This window comes from Sinocyclocheilus anshuiensis, unplaced genomic scaffold (genome assembly GCF_001515605.1).
Source record: "Sinocyclocheilus anshuiensis isolate Anshui unplaced genomic scaffold, SAMN03320099.WGS_v1.1 scaffold562, whole genome shotgun sequence".
NCBI lineage: Eukaryota > Metazoa > Chordata > Actinopteri > Cypriniformes > Cyprinidae > Sinocyclocheilus > Sinocyclocheilus anshuiensis.
In genome coordinates this window covers 741,882-753,527 of record NW_015544158.1, presented here as the reverse complement: position 1 = coordinate 753,527, position 11,646 = coordinate 741,882, and the positions used below count along the sequence as shown (strand labels likewise).

General features: G+C 37.9%; 1 protein-coding gene across 1 annotated transcript in view; it reads right to left on the bottom strand.

Annotated features, from left to right (window-relative positions):
* Positions 1-279: 279 nt before the first annotated feature.
* LOC107695470 (NXPE family member 3-like) overlaps positions 280-11,646 on the bottom strand; it is a 32,085-nt gene continuing 20,718 nt past the window's right edge. The window contains exons 2-6 of the mRNA XM_016495390.1: positions 10,191-10,347; positions 7,342-8,111; positions 7,107-7,174; positions 4,597-4,797; positions 280-1,431 (exon numbers count right to left, since the gene is read on the bottom strand). Of these exons, the coding sequence (XP_016350876.1) occupies positions 881-1,431; positions 4,597-4,797; positions 7,107-7,174; positions 7,342-8,111; positions 10,191-10,328 (1,728 nt within the window). The 5' untranslated portion in view covers positions 10,329-10,347 and the 3' untranslated portion in view covers positions 280-880. The remainder of the gene's footprint in view (positions 1,432-4,596; positions 4,798-7,106; positions 7,175-7,341; positions 8,112-10,190; positions 10,348-11,646) is intronic.

The following is an 11,646-nucleotide window of genomic DNA, read 5'->3' as shown; positions in this document are numbered from 1 at the left end:
GTTTTAGGTAGGCTTGGCTGACTCTTAACTTTTATAAAGAATATCTCTTTGGATTTGAGACTTTAGTCTTTGCAACTTTACAGATCTTCTTTATGCACCAAGAGCTTGTAACACTCAAAAGAGAAAGGAAAAATTCAAATCGCATCATGACTCCTTTAACTCACCCTCATGTCATTCCTACCCTGTATGACTGACTTTCTCCTGTGGAACACATAAGTAGATTATTTAAAAATGTCTCTGCAGAATAAAGTCAGTCATACAGGTTTGGAACAAAGTGAGGGTGAGTAAATGATGTCAGGATTTTCATTTTTGGGTGAACTATCCCTATTCAAATCCCTGACTGGAGTACAAGCAATTAAGTTTGATTAGTTTTTGCCTGTTGACCACGTTAATATGCTGAATTGATTTGAGAATAATTTTATAACTAACAAAACCTCATCCATTTGTTGCCGCTGAGCTTCAAAAAAAGCACCTTACTGAAATCATTTAAGATGAAGTGGTCTGCCAGAGTCCAATGTAAAATCAATAATGATAAGTGCTCTATCATTATAAACGTTTTATAGGGGAATTATCTATTCTCTTTAGGAAAATGTTAAACGTGTTTTAGCTAAAAAAATAAAATAAAAAAAAACTCAGGATATTGCCATTAAGGTATAAAGGGCTACATTAACTGTTTGCTGTTTTATGGTGCTTTTTAATTTTAATATTGCCAGCAAAATCATTATAAGCCTTTGCAAGCCCAAGCAGATAGCAAATAATAGCTGAAAAGATAGCAAAAAAGCTGATCCCAAAGGCAAAGGTATGGATGATTAACGTCAAGTCTCACCAGTTCCTCAAGATTGCCCACAAATACTGCTTGAGATGTTTAACCCCGTCTTTTCTATCTCCTCACTGGGCAGATGTGCGAAAGAATGAAGTTAACCATGTTTGATATAATGTCAGGTGGAGGGTGTAGCTGATGAGGGTGATGGTGGGCGAGTGTCATCTCCCAGGCGTCCACCAGGTGGACGTTCAGACCCTTAAACATGGCTCGGAGCACTGCATCAAGCTGTTGGGAGAACCAGTCGCTGTTGAACAAGCTGGACTCTGGGTCCAGTTTCTGGAGGTTGGCTGTGCGGATCAGCACCAAAGTCGCCGGTTCTCGCTTCAGCAGTCGGATCACTGCCCTGCGGATGTGGCGCAGGCGCCGCATGTATACTTGTACTGGGAAAGTGCTGAAATGCGACCAGATGCTAATTACAACCACCGTGTCCAAGCCCCCTCGTAAGCCATCCAGCTCATTTGAGATATAGTGCATCTCAGCCGAGGACACAGACGTGAAGCGGATCGGTGGCCCGTGGCAACGGTATCTCAACAGTATGTTGTGGTTGCTGTCCCCTGCCATGTACGGGCCAACATTCTTCGGGCTATGAAAGTTGAATTCCTTTAACTCTATAATATTGTGAGATAAAACAGAGGGTGAGATGTAGATGAGAATCAGGAAAAGACAATAGATATATGCTCACTCAGGAATTGAGTGTTTAAAATAGTTATTTGGCATGCAGATATATGGAAAAACTCACCCTAGACTACAAATATCTCTACTTCAGTAGTCTCGGGCCACATTCACATTGAACTTTTTATGGAACCTATTCAATATGACTATACTATAATAAATAATAATTTTTATAAAACATTTAAATAATAATAATTATTATATTTTCATTTTATTCAAATATAAAAAATAAAGAATGCATTAATTTCATTGATGCACACACACAGGGCAGGACTTTTTAGATGTAATATTAAATAGTCACTATAATACAATAAACAGGATATGATCTAAAACCCTGAAATAACACTGAGCAGAAAAAACCAAAGAGATGTATTATTATGAAAATTTGTCATATCTGTGTCCTTTTATGTCAGACTCTTAAATTTAATCAATTCAATCTGAATAAATAAACATGTTGGCTATTAACAATCAAATGAAATCACTATAAACAAAATCCATAGATATTATTTAATATATATTATTATAAATTATTTTAAGTTTAAATACAACATTTTAATGTAGAAATATGCTATTGCTAGTAACTTGTTCATTTATTACTGACCATTTAATTGTCTTTATGTAACATTATTTATTAAAATGCAAGGTTACTTGAGTCAGAAACAATGAAAACAATAACTTTTTCTGGAGATGTTTGGCTTCATGTGCGCGCACTTTGGATGTGACCGTGAGCGCCCAGAAAAGTAGTTTGGATAGCGCAAGTACCGAATGGTTTAAAAAGACGTGCAAATGATAAACTTTTGTGATGATGCAACACTGACCCGATTAGGCAAGTGACAGTCCTGTCAGCTGAGCGAAAGTCTTGTCTGGCAGTGTGCAGCAGCTATCTTAGTGCAGACGAGATGCGCAGATGTGAAGCAATTTTGAAAGTGAGAGCAAGAAGACGCGGTACAGCTGAACCACACACGCTGTTTTCAAATGATTGACTTAATCTGATATTCTGTGTGAATTTTTTTAACTCATGAGATGCGCTGATGTGAGGCAATTTTGAGAGAGCGAGAGCCAGAAGACGCGGTACAGCTGAACCAGAACCACACACGCTGTTTTCAAATGACTGACTTAATCTGATATTCTGTGTGAAATTTTTTTTACTCATCTAACCTACATTGTATATTAAATAAATGTTTGCGGGAATTTTCCAAACGTGCGAAACCTGCGAAAATGAGTAAAACCAAAATGCGCAATCCCGTACCGAGATTCATGACGTGATTAAACATATATTCTATTATATAGAGAGCTGTAAAATAAATTTCCACGACTTTTCCAAAGATTTCTGGGTTTTTCATGACCGTATGAACCCTGTACATGGCTATTTTTATTTTTTTAAATCGTCTTGATGAAATTTCTGCTCCACTTTGTGTGGAGGTAGTGAGACGGGACAAAGTCCCTGTAAGATAGGGTATTCTATAGTCTTTGGACGGGAGAGAGCGCTCAAAACTCGATTCGGCGCAGCGCAGACATGATTTAATACGCGTGTCCTTTTTCTATGTGAAGAAAATCATAAATTCGAGTTTATGCTGTTTGATTATGGCTTCGAATGTCGTAGTTGGAAGCTGTTAGCCCCGGCTGGCCCGTGTGCGCAGTTGAAATGCGACTAATAATTTCTGACTGGCACATAACTGAACAAATGTAAACGGGTTAAGGCGGGGCCCCTGGGCTGCAGCCCATTCAAGCCCAATGGTAAGTCCGGCCATGCACACACATCACTCGCATACACACACACAGAGAGCGAGAGATAAGAGATCGCACTGCGCACACAGAAAAACATTGAGGAGCACAGAAACTTGTTGCCAAAGCTGCCCTGCGACTTTTATTAATAAAATAGCTTAAATACTGGATCGCTACCTTATATTCATCAGCAACAAGGAGGTAAAATAGCTGTTTTTGAATAACTAAACTCACAGCTTCATTGTTTTGTTTGTAGAGAGAGATGTGTAGACGCAAGTAATTCACACATGCAACTATCACCTCTCTCTCTCTCTCGATAATTAAAGTAAATGTTAGAATTCATTCAAATCCTACTGCTCTATTTCCTCTCTGTATCTGATTCGAAGCGGGCAGAATGCTAGCGCTAACGAGCCGTAAATGACAAAAATAACCACCATTTTTACCCTTACGGTCAAATATTGTGCTGCACACATCATTATGAGTTATAACTTGACAATTCTGGCAAATGGCCATGGTATAAGCGGGATAATGCATGGCTACCTGTGCATTAAATTATTTTAATGCACTCCGCAGAGTGTGTCGGGTGGGTCTTTGCTTCCACGTCTTGCATTAAAATGGTTTAATGCACAGCTAGCCATGCATTATCCCTTACATATTACTTACTATAGTGAAAATACTATTGTACTGTCAAATAAAAAAGCGGTATTAATAATAATAATAATTTTATTTTACAGAACAACAGTAAAATTACATTACTAACATTCATGTCTGTCTTAATTTCTTTGCATACAAACATTTTAAAAACACAGGGAGGTTATAAAGCTTCTCTTTTGTTGACAACAGATTTATAAAGGATTCTGATTACAAATTCAGGAAGATGGCTATTGTAAGTTGCATTTTTACATACATTACATACATTATAAGCAACTCAAATTCACAGCACCTGAGATTGTGTGGAGCGTCATTTAGTACGAGTTGCTCTGAGCCACTGAAAACACTGAATCATGTGCTCATGTTTGAAAGAACACAATGCTGTGCTTTAAGCACTGAAGCTGAGAGCGCTTCTGTTTTGCTATTTTGACAACTCAAAAGGCCTGAATTGTCTGTCATTCCCCGTCACTCCTCACAAAAATTACCAAATCTACACAGATAACCTGTTTTTTTATCTAAAACATAGATGTTTTTTCTGCCAAAAGATGCTGCAGTTTGCATCCCTGACAACCAATCAGAAAAGCTTTCCACACGTGAATTTTTTCATGCTATGCTTTTTTGACATTGGGTTGGCTGAAAACTTTTGGAGATGTGGTCAAAGCCAACAAAAAATGACTAAAAATCAATACAGCACCTTTAAAAAGAGTTCCAAAAATATTACTGACCTGGAACATGGGCAATGAGATACTCGTACCACTGTCGCACAGTGGAGTCTCCATACATGTACACCATTTTCCCTTGAAGACACGGTGTTATGACTGAAGAGCTATTAAACTGACGCATGACGACACCACTCAATGGCCTCCATGATCCCTGGTAGTAGTACCCCGAAGGAGTGAATTCAAGGTGCATCCCTTTGGTTCGTACTGGAAGGAAAGAGGAAAGAAAATAAAATAAAAAATTGTTGTTTAATTCCAAACTAGACAGCTCACCATTTTAGAAGAAAAAATGCTGATGAGAACTTAGAACTTAAACCTGTTAATATATATTTAAAATGATATGCCTTTCAAAAGTTTCGGGTCAGTAAGATTTTACAATAAAACAAAATAACACTTTTATTCAGCATTAAATTAAATTGAATAACAATAACGAGTAAACACATTTAAATTGTTACAAAAGGATATCATGGTTTCCACAAAAATATTAAGCAGCACAACTGTTTTCAACACTGGTAATAATAAGAAATGTTTCTTGAACACCAAATTCAGCTTCGCCATTACAGGATTAAATTACATTTAAAAATATACTAAAATAGTTTAGTTATAATTAAATTCCCATCTGATCCGGATACACAGTTTTGCTCATAAGTTTACATACCCCTTTTTACATGCAAAATGTTAATAATTTTAACAAAATACAAGAGATCATGAAAATTGCATGTTATTTTTTATTTAGTACTGTCTGAATAAGCTATTTCACATAACAGATGTTTATATATACTCCACATACAAAATAATAATTGAATTTATAAAAAAGACCCCGTTCAAAAGTTTACATACCCTTGAAACTTAAAGGGGCCATGAACTGAGAAATCTAATTTCTCTTGATCTTTTGACATATAAGAGGTCAATGTACTATAAAAATATCCTGTAAGTTTCAAAACTCAAAACTTTCTCAGTTTAAAAAAAAGCTTTTATTGAAACCAAGCTCAGAAAATGACTCGTTTTGGAATGTGCCACTTTATGACGTAATAGTGTGGCTAAACACCGCCTCCGCAGGAGATGATCACTGCCTCTTTAGCCCCGCCCACTGATACGCGCTTGTAGTAGGAGAGGAAATACTAGAGAGACACAAACACAGGATTACTCCATCAACAGAACCATCAAGATGACATTACAAGATTATAAGACACTGTGTAGTGTAAGTTGTGAAACAGTCTTTGAATTGCCTTCCTTGTGATCCTTACATATCTAGATCGGACACAAGCGCTGTTGCATCATGTCGCGAATCAATTTCTCTTTCAGGTCAGAAGGTCGGCGATTATAATGGGTTCTGTTGTCTATAGTCGCGTTGCACCGCTCACGTCGGGTGTAAGCATGGGGTAAAATTAGCAAAGAACTCCAGATTGCGTCAGTGAAACACTGTTTGTTTGCTTTACTTTGCAATTAATTTTTAAACAAGACAAGTGTGATACAGGCTTTTCAGAGAGACTAAAAACTAAATAATGATGCAGTCTGACTAGAGTGGATCCAACAGTAATGTCGCAACACGTAAGTGTGAGTATGTAAACATGCTTTTACCACTATTGCATTGTCTGTTCCAGACCATTTGATATATACTGAGTATTTATACGTTTTTAACCCAAATGACCCATGATGTTTTCAGAGTACATCACAGCAGCGTCCATCTATTATTTTAATAAGCGAAACTGTCATAATCATAGCAGTGGGCATTTACTTGCGATGCTTACTTGAATGCGCCCTGCCTATAAAACCTATAAAACCTACCGTTCTGCAGAGGCTCAAAAACAGGATAGAAAATAGCCTATTACTTCTAAATTATGATGTTTTTTTAATGTAAAATCACACTAACAAGTGAACCACAGAGAACATTATAAAATAAAATAAAAATGCAGTTCATGACTGTGTGTCATTTCCTGGATGACCCACAACTGTTTTGCTGTTTTGTGATAGTTGTTCATGATTACCTCGTTGGCCCTTAGCAGTTCAACTGCCTGCTGTTCTTCAGAAAAATCCTTTGTGTTGCCTTCTTGAGCATCAGTAAATGTGTTCACCTTTTGTAATAGTTGTGCATGAGTCCCTCAATTGTCCTCAGCATGAAAAGATGCATAATAGTCATTGTCTCTATTAATTGTCATCCTCATAAATAATTTTCAATTAATAGCTAACTTATTTTGTATCATGTGGACAGCCAGTTGTTGTATTAATTTCATGCTGATGGTACCTTGGGAGGTCAATCGCAGACTATAATAATTTATTATAATATAATTTATTGCAACGCAAAACCCACAATATACAAAGACAACTGTTATGAATCAACAATAATACAATTTGTATGTTTTATTTCCAGAGTGGTCTTGACTGAACTGTGTTTTGGATCAAATAAAAGCAGCTTAGGTGAGCCTAAGAAATTTCCTTCTTACCGACCCCAAAATCTTACCAACCCCAAACTTTTGAATGGCAGTGTAAATATAATATTACATGTACCACAATACCTTTAGCAGGTTGAACAGTCACATTGTCCACCCCTGCAGAATGTATTGGAATTTTTATATTTACTCCACTAGAAAAAAAATAAAATTAAATGTCATTCAAGAAGTAGAAAAGAGATGTATGTTCATCATTAAACTTAAGTATTTATAATGTATCTGCATTCTGTGCACAGTAGATTTCGGCATTGGCCAATAAAAATAAACAGTATCTCTCAACCACTTTTAACTTCTCACTCACCTTTGGAAGAACTGTGACTCATAAACAGTGAGAAGGTGTTTCTTATACCCTCCTTTTGAGTGGTTAATCCGTGTATCACAGTCCAACATCTTGGGCTTATAACAGAACCAAGGTTCTCCGGTCTGGGGATCTGTGTAGTTGCAAAGCGGCTGCTGTTTGTGCGGCAGACACATGTTACACAAAGTGGTCTCAGAAAAGTACCCTGAGCGGAAGAGGCTCTTGAAGAACACTCTGTCCGATTGTTCCTCTCTCAATCGCCTGAGGACCATCACAGCTTCGCTGGAGTGAATCATTGTCAGTTCCACCTGGGCAACACCTGCCCAAAACAGTGGGAAAAATACAGTGTAGTTTCCTTTGTTGTGGTCGTGTACCTGGCCAGCCACACCTGCAGCCAGTTCTGGCGTGTGAAGTCGCGCAACTAGGAAGTCTCCTCCGTATTTTTTGGGCTGACCCAAAAAGTTGTGCATCTGTACCTTCACCACCAGCTGCCCACCCACCTGCAGATCTCCAGGGTCTTGGATTGTATAATAGCTCTGTGCAGGATCACTACTTTGACGCAATGGCAGTCCTAGGACCGATGGCTCTGGCCAGGCAATGGATTTGAGAAGATAGCTCTCCTCCCTGGCTTCATCTGCAGTGGGCTCCTGGCCGAGGTGGGCACAGAAGGAGTAGTTAAACTCCACCGGTAGAAAAAATTCAGAGGTCTTCAAGATTGATTGGATGCTGTTCTGAAGCTGATAGAAGGTAGATACTGTCTGACAGTTCCAGCTCTACAGAAGACAAAACACGGAAGATTTAAAGGGTTAGTTCACCCAAAAATGAAATTTCTGTCATTAATTACTCACCCTTCGTGTTGTTCCAAACCCGTAAGACCTTCGTTCATCTTCGGAACACAATTTAAGATATTTTTGATGAAATCTGAGGGCTCTCTGATCCTCCCATAGACAGCAAGGTAACTACCACGTTCAAGGTCCAGAAAAGTACCAAGATGATCGACAAAGTAGTCCGTGTGACATCAGTGGTTCAACTGTAAAGTTACAAAGCTCACTTGGAACCTCAACCGAGGTGGTACTAAAAAAAGTACCAGGTACTAGGTACTGTACCCAGTGGAAAACCCCCAAAAAGTGAACCGTACCGAGCCGTACCATGCAGTGGAAAAGTGCCAAAAGACGCGAGTGCGCGTACACTCGTGGAAAACGATGTGTTCAGCAGTTAAAGATGCGGCGCGTCTGTGGAGTGCGCGTCATGGGAAGCAATGTGCTCAGTAATTAAAGAGGCAGGGTGGCGTTTCTGTTCTTTGGTTTGTGACATCTTTTACGGGAAACACCGGTGCAAGGCTGCTCACAGCACTTGGTCACTCGTCGCACCAGAACCGTTTTTTCGGAATCAAAACTTATAAATTGCTCACGGTTCCGGTTCTTTAAAAAAAAACGGAACCGGTTCTGAATAAGAACCCGTTCTCTGTTCCCAACCCTACTTGTAGCATTTAAAATGGTTATAATTTAAAATGGTTATAGCATTAGGGAACTGTCATGCCCCTTACCATAGCCACCTGCGAGCTTCAGTGTAAATATTGCGTCAAAATCAAATCAATTTAAGCGTGATTTAAACCCAAATGATTGTAACCATTAAGTTTGTCTGCCTTGGGAAAGCTAGTGTGTCTCCAACATAGTGATAAGATAACACTCGTTGCCTTCTCTAGTGCAGCTCAACCAGGTCTCGTCCCATTCGTCAGTATTTGTGATATCACAAATCCCGGAAAATATGCGTTGTAGTCCAAACGAGTCGTTCATTGTAGTTTTTGAAAAGTGATTTCTGTTAAATAAAATATCTCCTTTTGAAGTGGACTTTGAGCTTTGTAACTTTGCAGATATTTTTTATGCTTAAACAGCAACATCACAGATTAACTAAAGTTGAAAAAGTGAAAAAGCATAATAGGACCCCTTTAACTGTAGTATTATCTTCCTCTTAGTAGTCAGCTACCATATAAATTAAAAGTAAGACTTGCACAAATAATGAAAATATTAACTATTTCCACATTGCAAATAAGATGGATTACCGATTTATTGTTCACGAACTAGAACAATACATCAGAGGATTATGGCTGGCCACGGCTGTACTTTATAACAATCCAAAACACAAGATGATACTTTTTTTTATTAGAAAATGTTTCCATTTAAGAGAAAAGCTCTGATTGGGGGATTTAAACACTTGTCATCTGGCAACCGCAACCATGAAAGCTTGTGTAGACTTGCTACCATTGCAAGATGACGCAAATGTAAAATGAAAATGAAACAGTTTTTCAGTATAAATAACCAGCGGGCTTGATGATTTTGCTTAATAAATTGAGAAAGCAGAAATTGTGATCACAATTAAAATTTGATTTTTCGTGCACCCAAATGAGTTTCCAGAACTTGTTATTTTCCTGTTTATCACTGTGAAGATGCTGTGACACAATCCTCTGACTTTTACCAAAGACTATAGATATACAAAGACGGTTCACTCCTATTACTTAAGAATGGCCTTCTGAATAAAACAGCCAATCGCTAATCTGTAAAGTCATTGCGTCACTGCAGCTGCCATTAGAAGCTCCAGTACCCATAGAAACCTGAGACTCGCGCTTATGACTGTACATGCACATTGGCTGGTCTAAAATGGCAGATTTTGTTGCTGATTTGAAGTATGTAATTTAATTGTGAGTTCGGCAAGCAGTTTTGGAGATTTCAGGATTCCCCCATTCATTTAGATAGGACATGGTCTTGGATGTTCGAAATAGCTGCCCGGAGGCGTTGCAAATATGGCCGCCGAGTGAACAATCTTTCCTTGAAAGGGACTTTGCTTTTACTCACTTCCAATGAGGTGATATTCCACAGCAGGAATAAGAGTCCTGACAGAGCCAGAAGAGTGAAGAATGGGACATATTTGGAAAGGTATTTCTCCATGGTTTCCTTTCTGTCATCCTCCTGCCCAGCACTACAGCAGATCATGGCTGGCCATTATTGCATGCTAATCAAATAGATCAGACCAAAATAGCATGTAAACAGCAGTATCCAAATACATTTACGATTAACTGCATAATCATCATTACATACAAACATCAAGTTGCTCTCTTAGAAAACGAAAAAGTCATGTTTGCATAGCCATAATATATCAAATCTATATAATATATAGCAGTGGCGTTCCCTCCATATAAACTGCGAATGCTCCGCATACCCAGGCCATTTGAGAGAATAAATTCACGGGATAATTCATATAAACATGATTATAAATTGATCCCTTGTCATTTGAAATGTAACTTAAATCTTAAAGAGTTAGGAATAAGTACGTAAAATAATTTTTTTGCCAAACAGCAGTAATTTTCTGTAAATCTACGTCAGTTATGGTTGCTTCCGGGCGAGCAGATTCTCCGCAGCTTTCTCGTCTCCGCTCTGTTGCTATGACTCGTCAGGATTATAACGCGTTCTCAGTGATTTGCTGGTCTGCGGCAGATTTAATGCACGAGGTAAACTGTTCGCGAAGCGCTCACCCAAGTGGAAAAATGTGCTGCTGCTGTCAGATCTCGATTGCCGAAAATTACATTGTGTTTGATGCAAAACCACCTCAACTAAAAAAAAAAAAAAAATAAATAAATGTATATTTCTTTTCTCAAGCAAAGCAAATTTTAAAAGTCCACTGAACAACTTACAGTTTTGGTCATAAACAATGTATGTTGAAGATATATGTTGTTGTCAACGTTATTGCCTAAACCGTAAATTATTTTATTGTTTTTATAAAAACATGGGCTAGGCTATATAACATTTTAATACATTTACATTAAGTCATTTAGCAGACGCTTTTATCCAAATAATAAATTAATTAATTAATAATAACAAACATCATATTGTTTTGCGTATGCTCGTGTCGCTTACAGTTGAAGTCCTTCTCTGATTTTATTATTGTTTGCAAGGTTGCAACGTTACTTTGCAATATTTTAAATACTTTTGGGTATTTTGCATGGTCTGTTATTGGAGTAGTGTCACCCGGGTGGGAGTTTTAACTCCTATTCACTGGGAATAAAAAAATTATTTAGCTGATGCAGAGACATATAGATCGGAGGAATCCCCACCCTCTGATTACGTATCATTACATAACTACGTGTAAACCTTATTTGGCGGTTTTTACTTGGAAAATCAGCTATATTTTTCTTGCATTCAAATAACAATGGATAAACCTGAAATGATAGAAGAAGGATAGGAGATTAATTTCATTTACAAATAAGATAGGAAATGTGCATACTTTTAAATCGACACCTGCCACGGTGTTTCT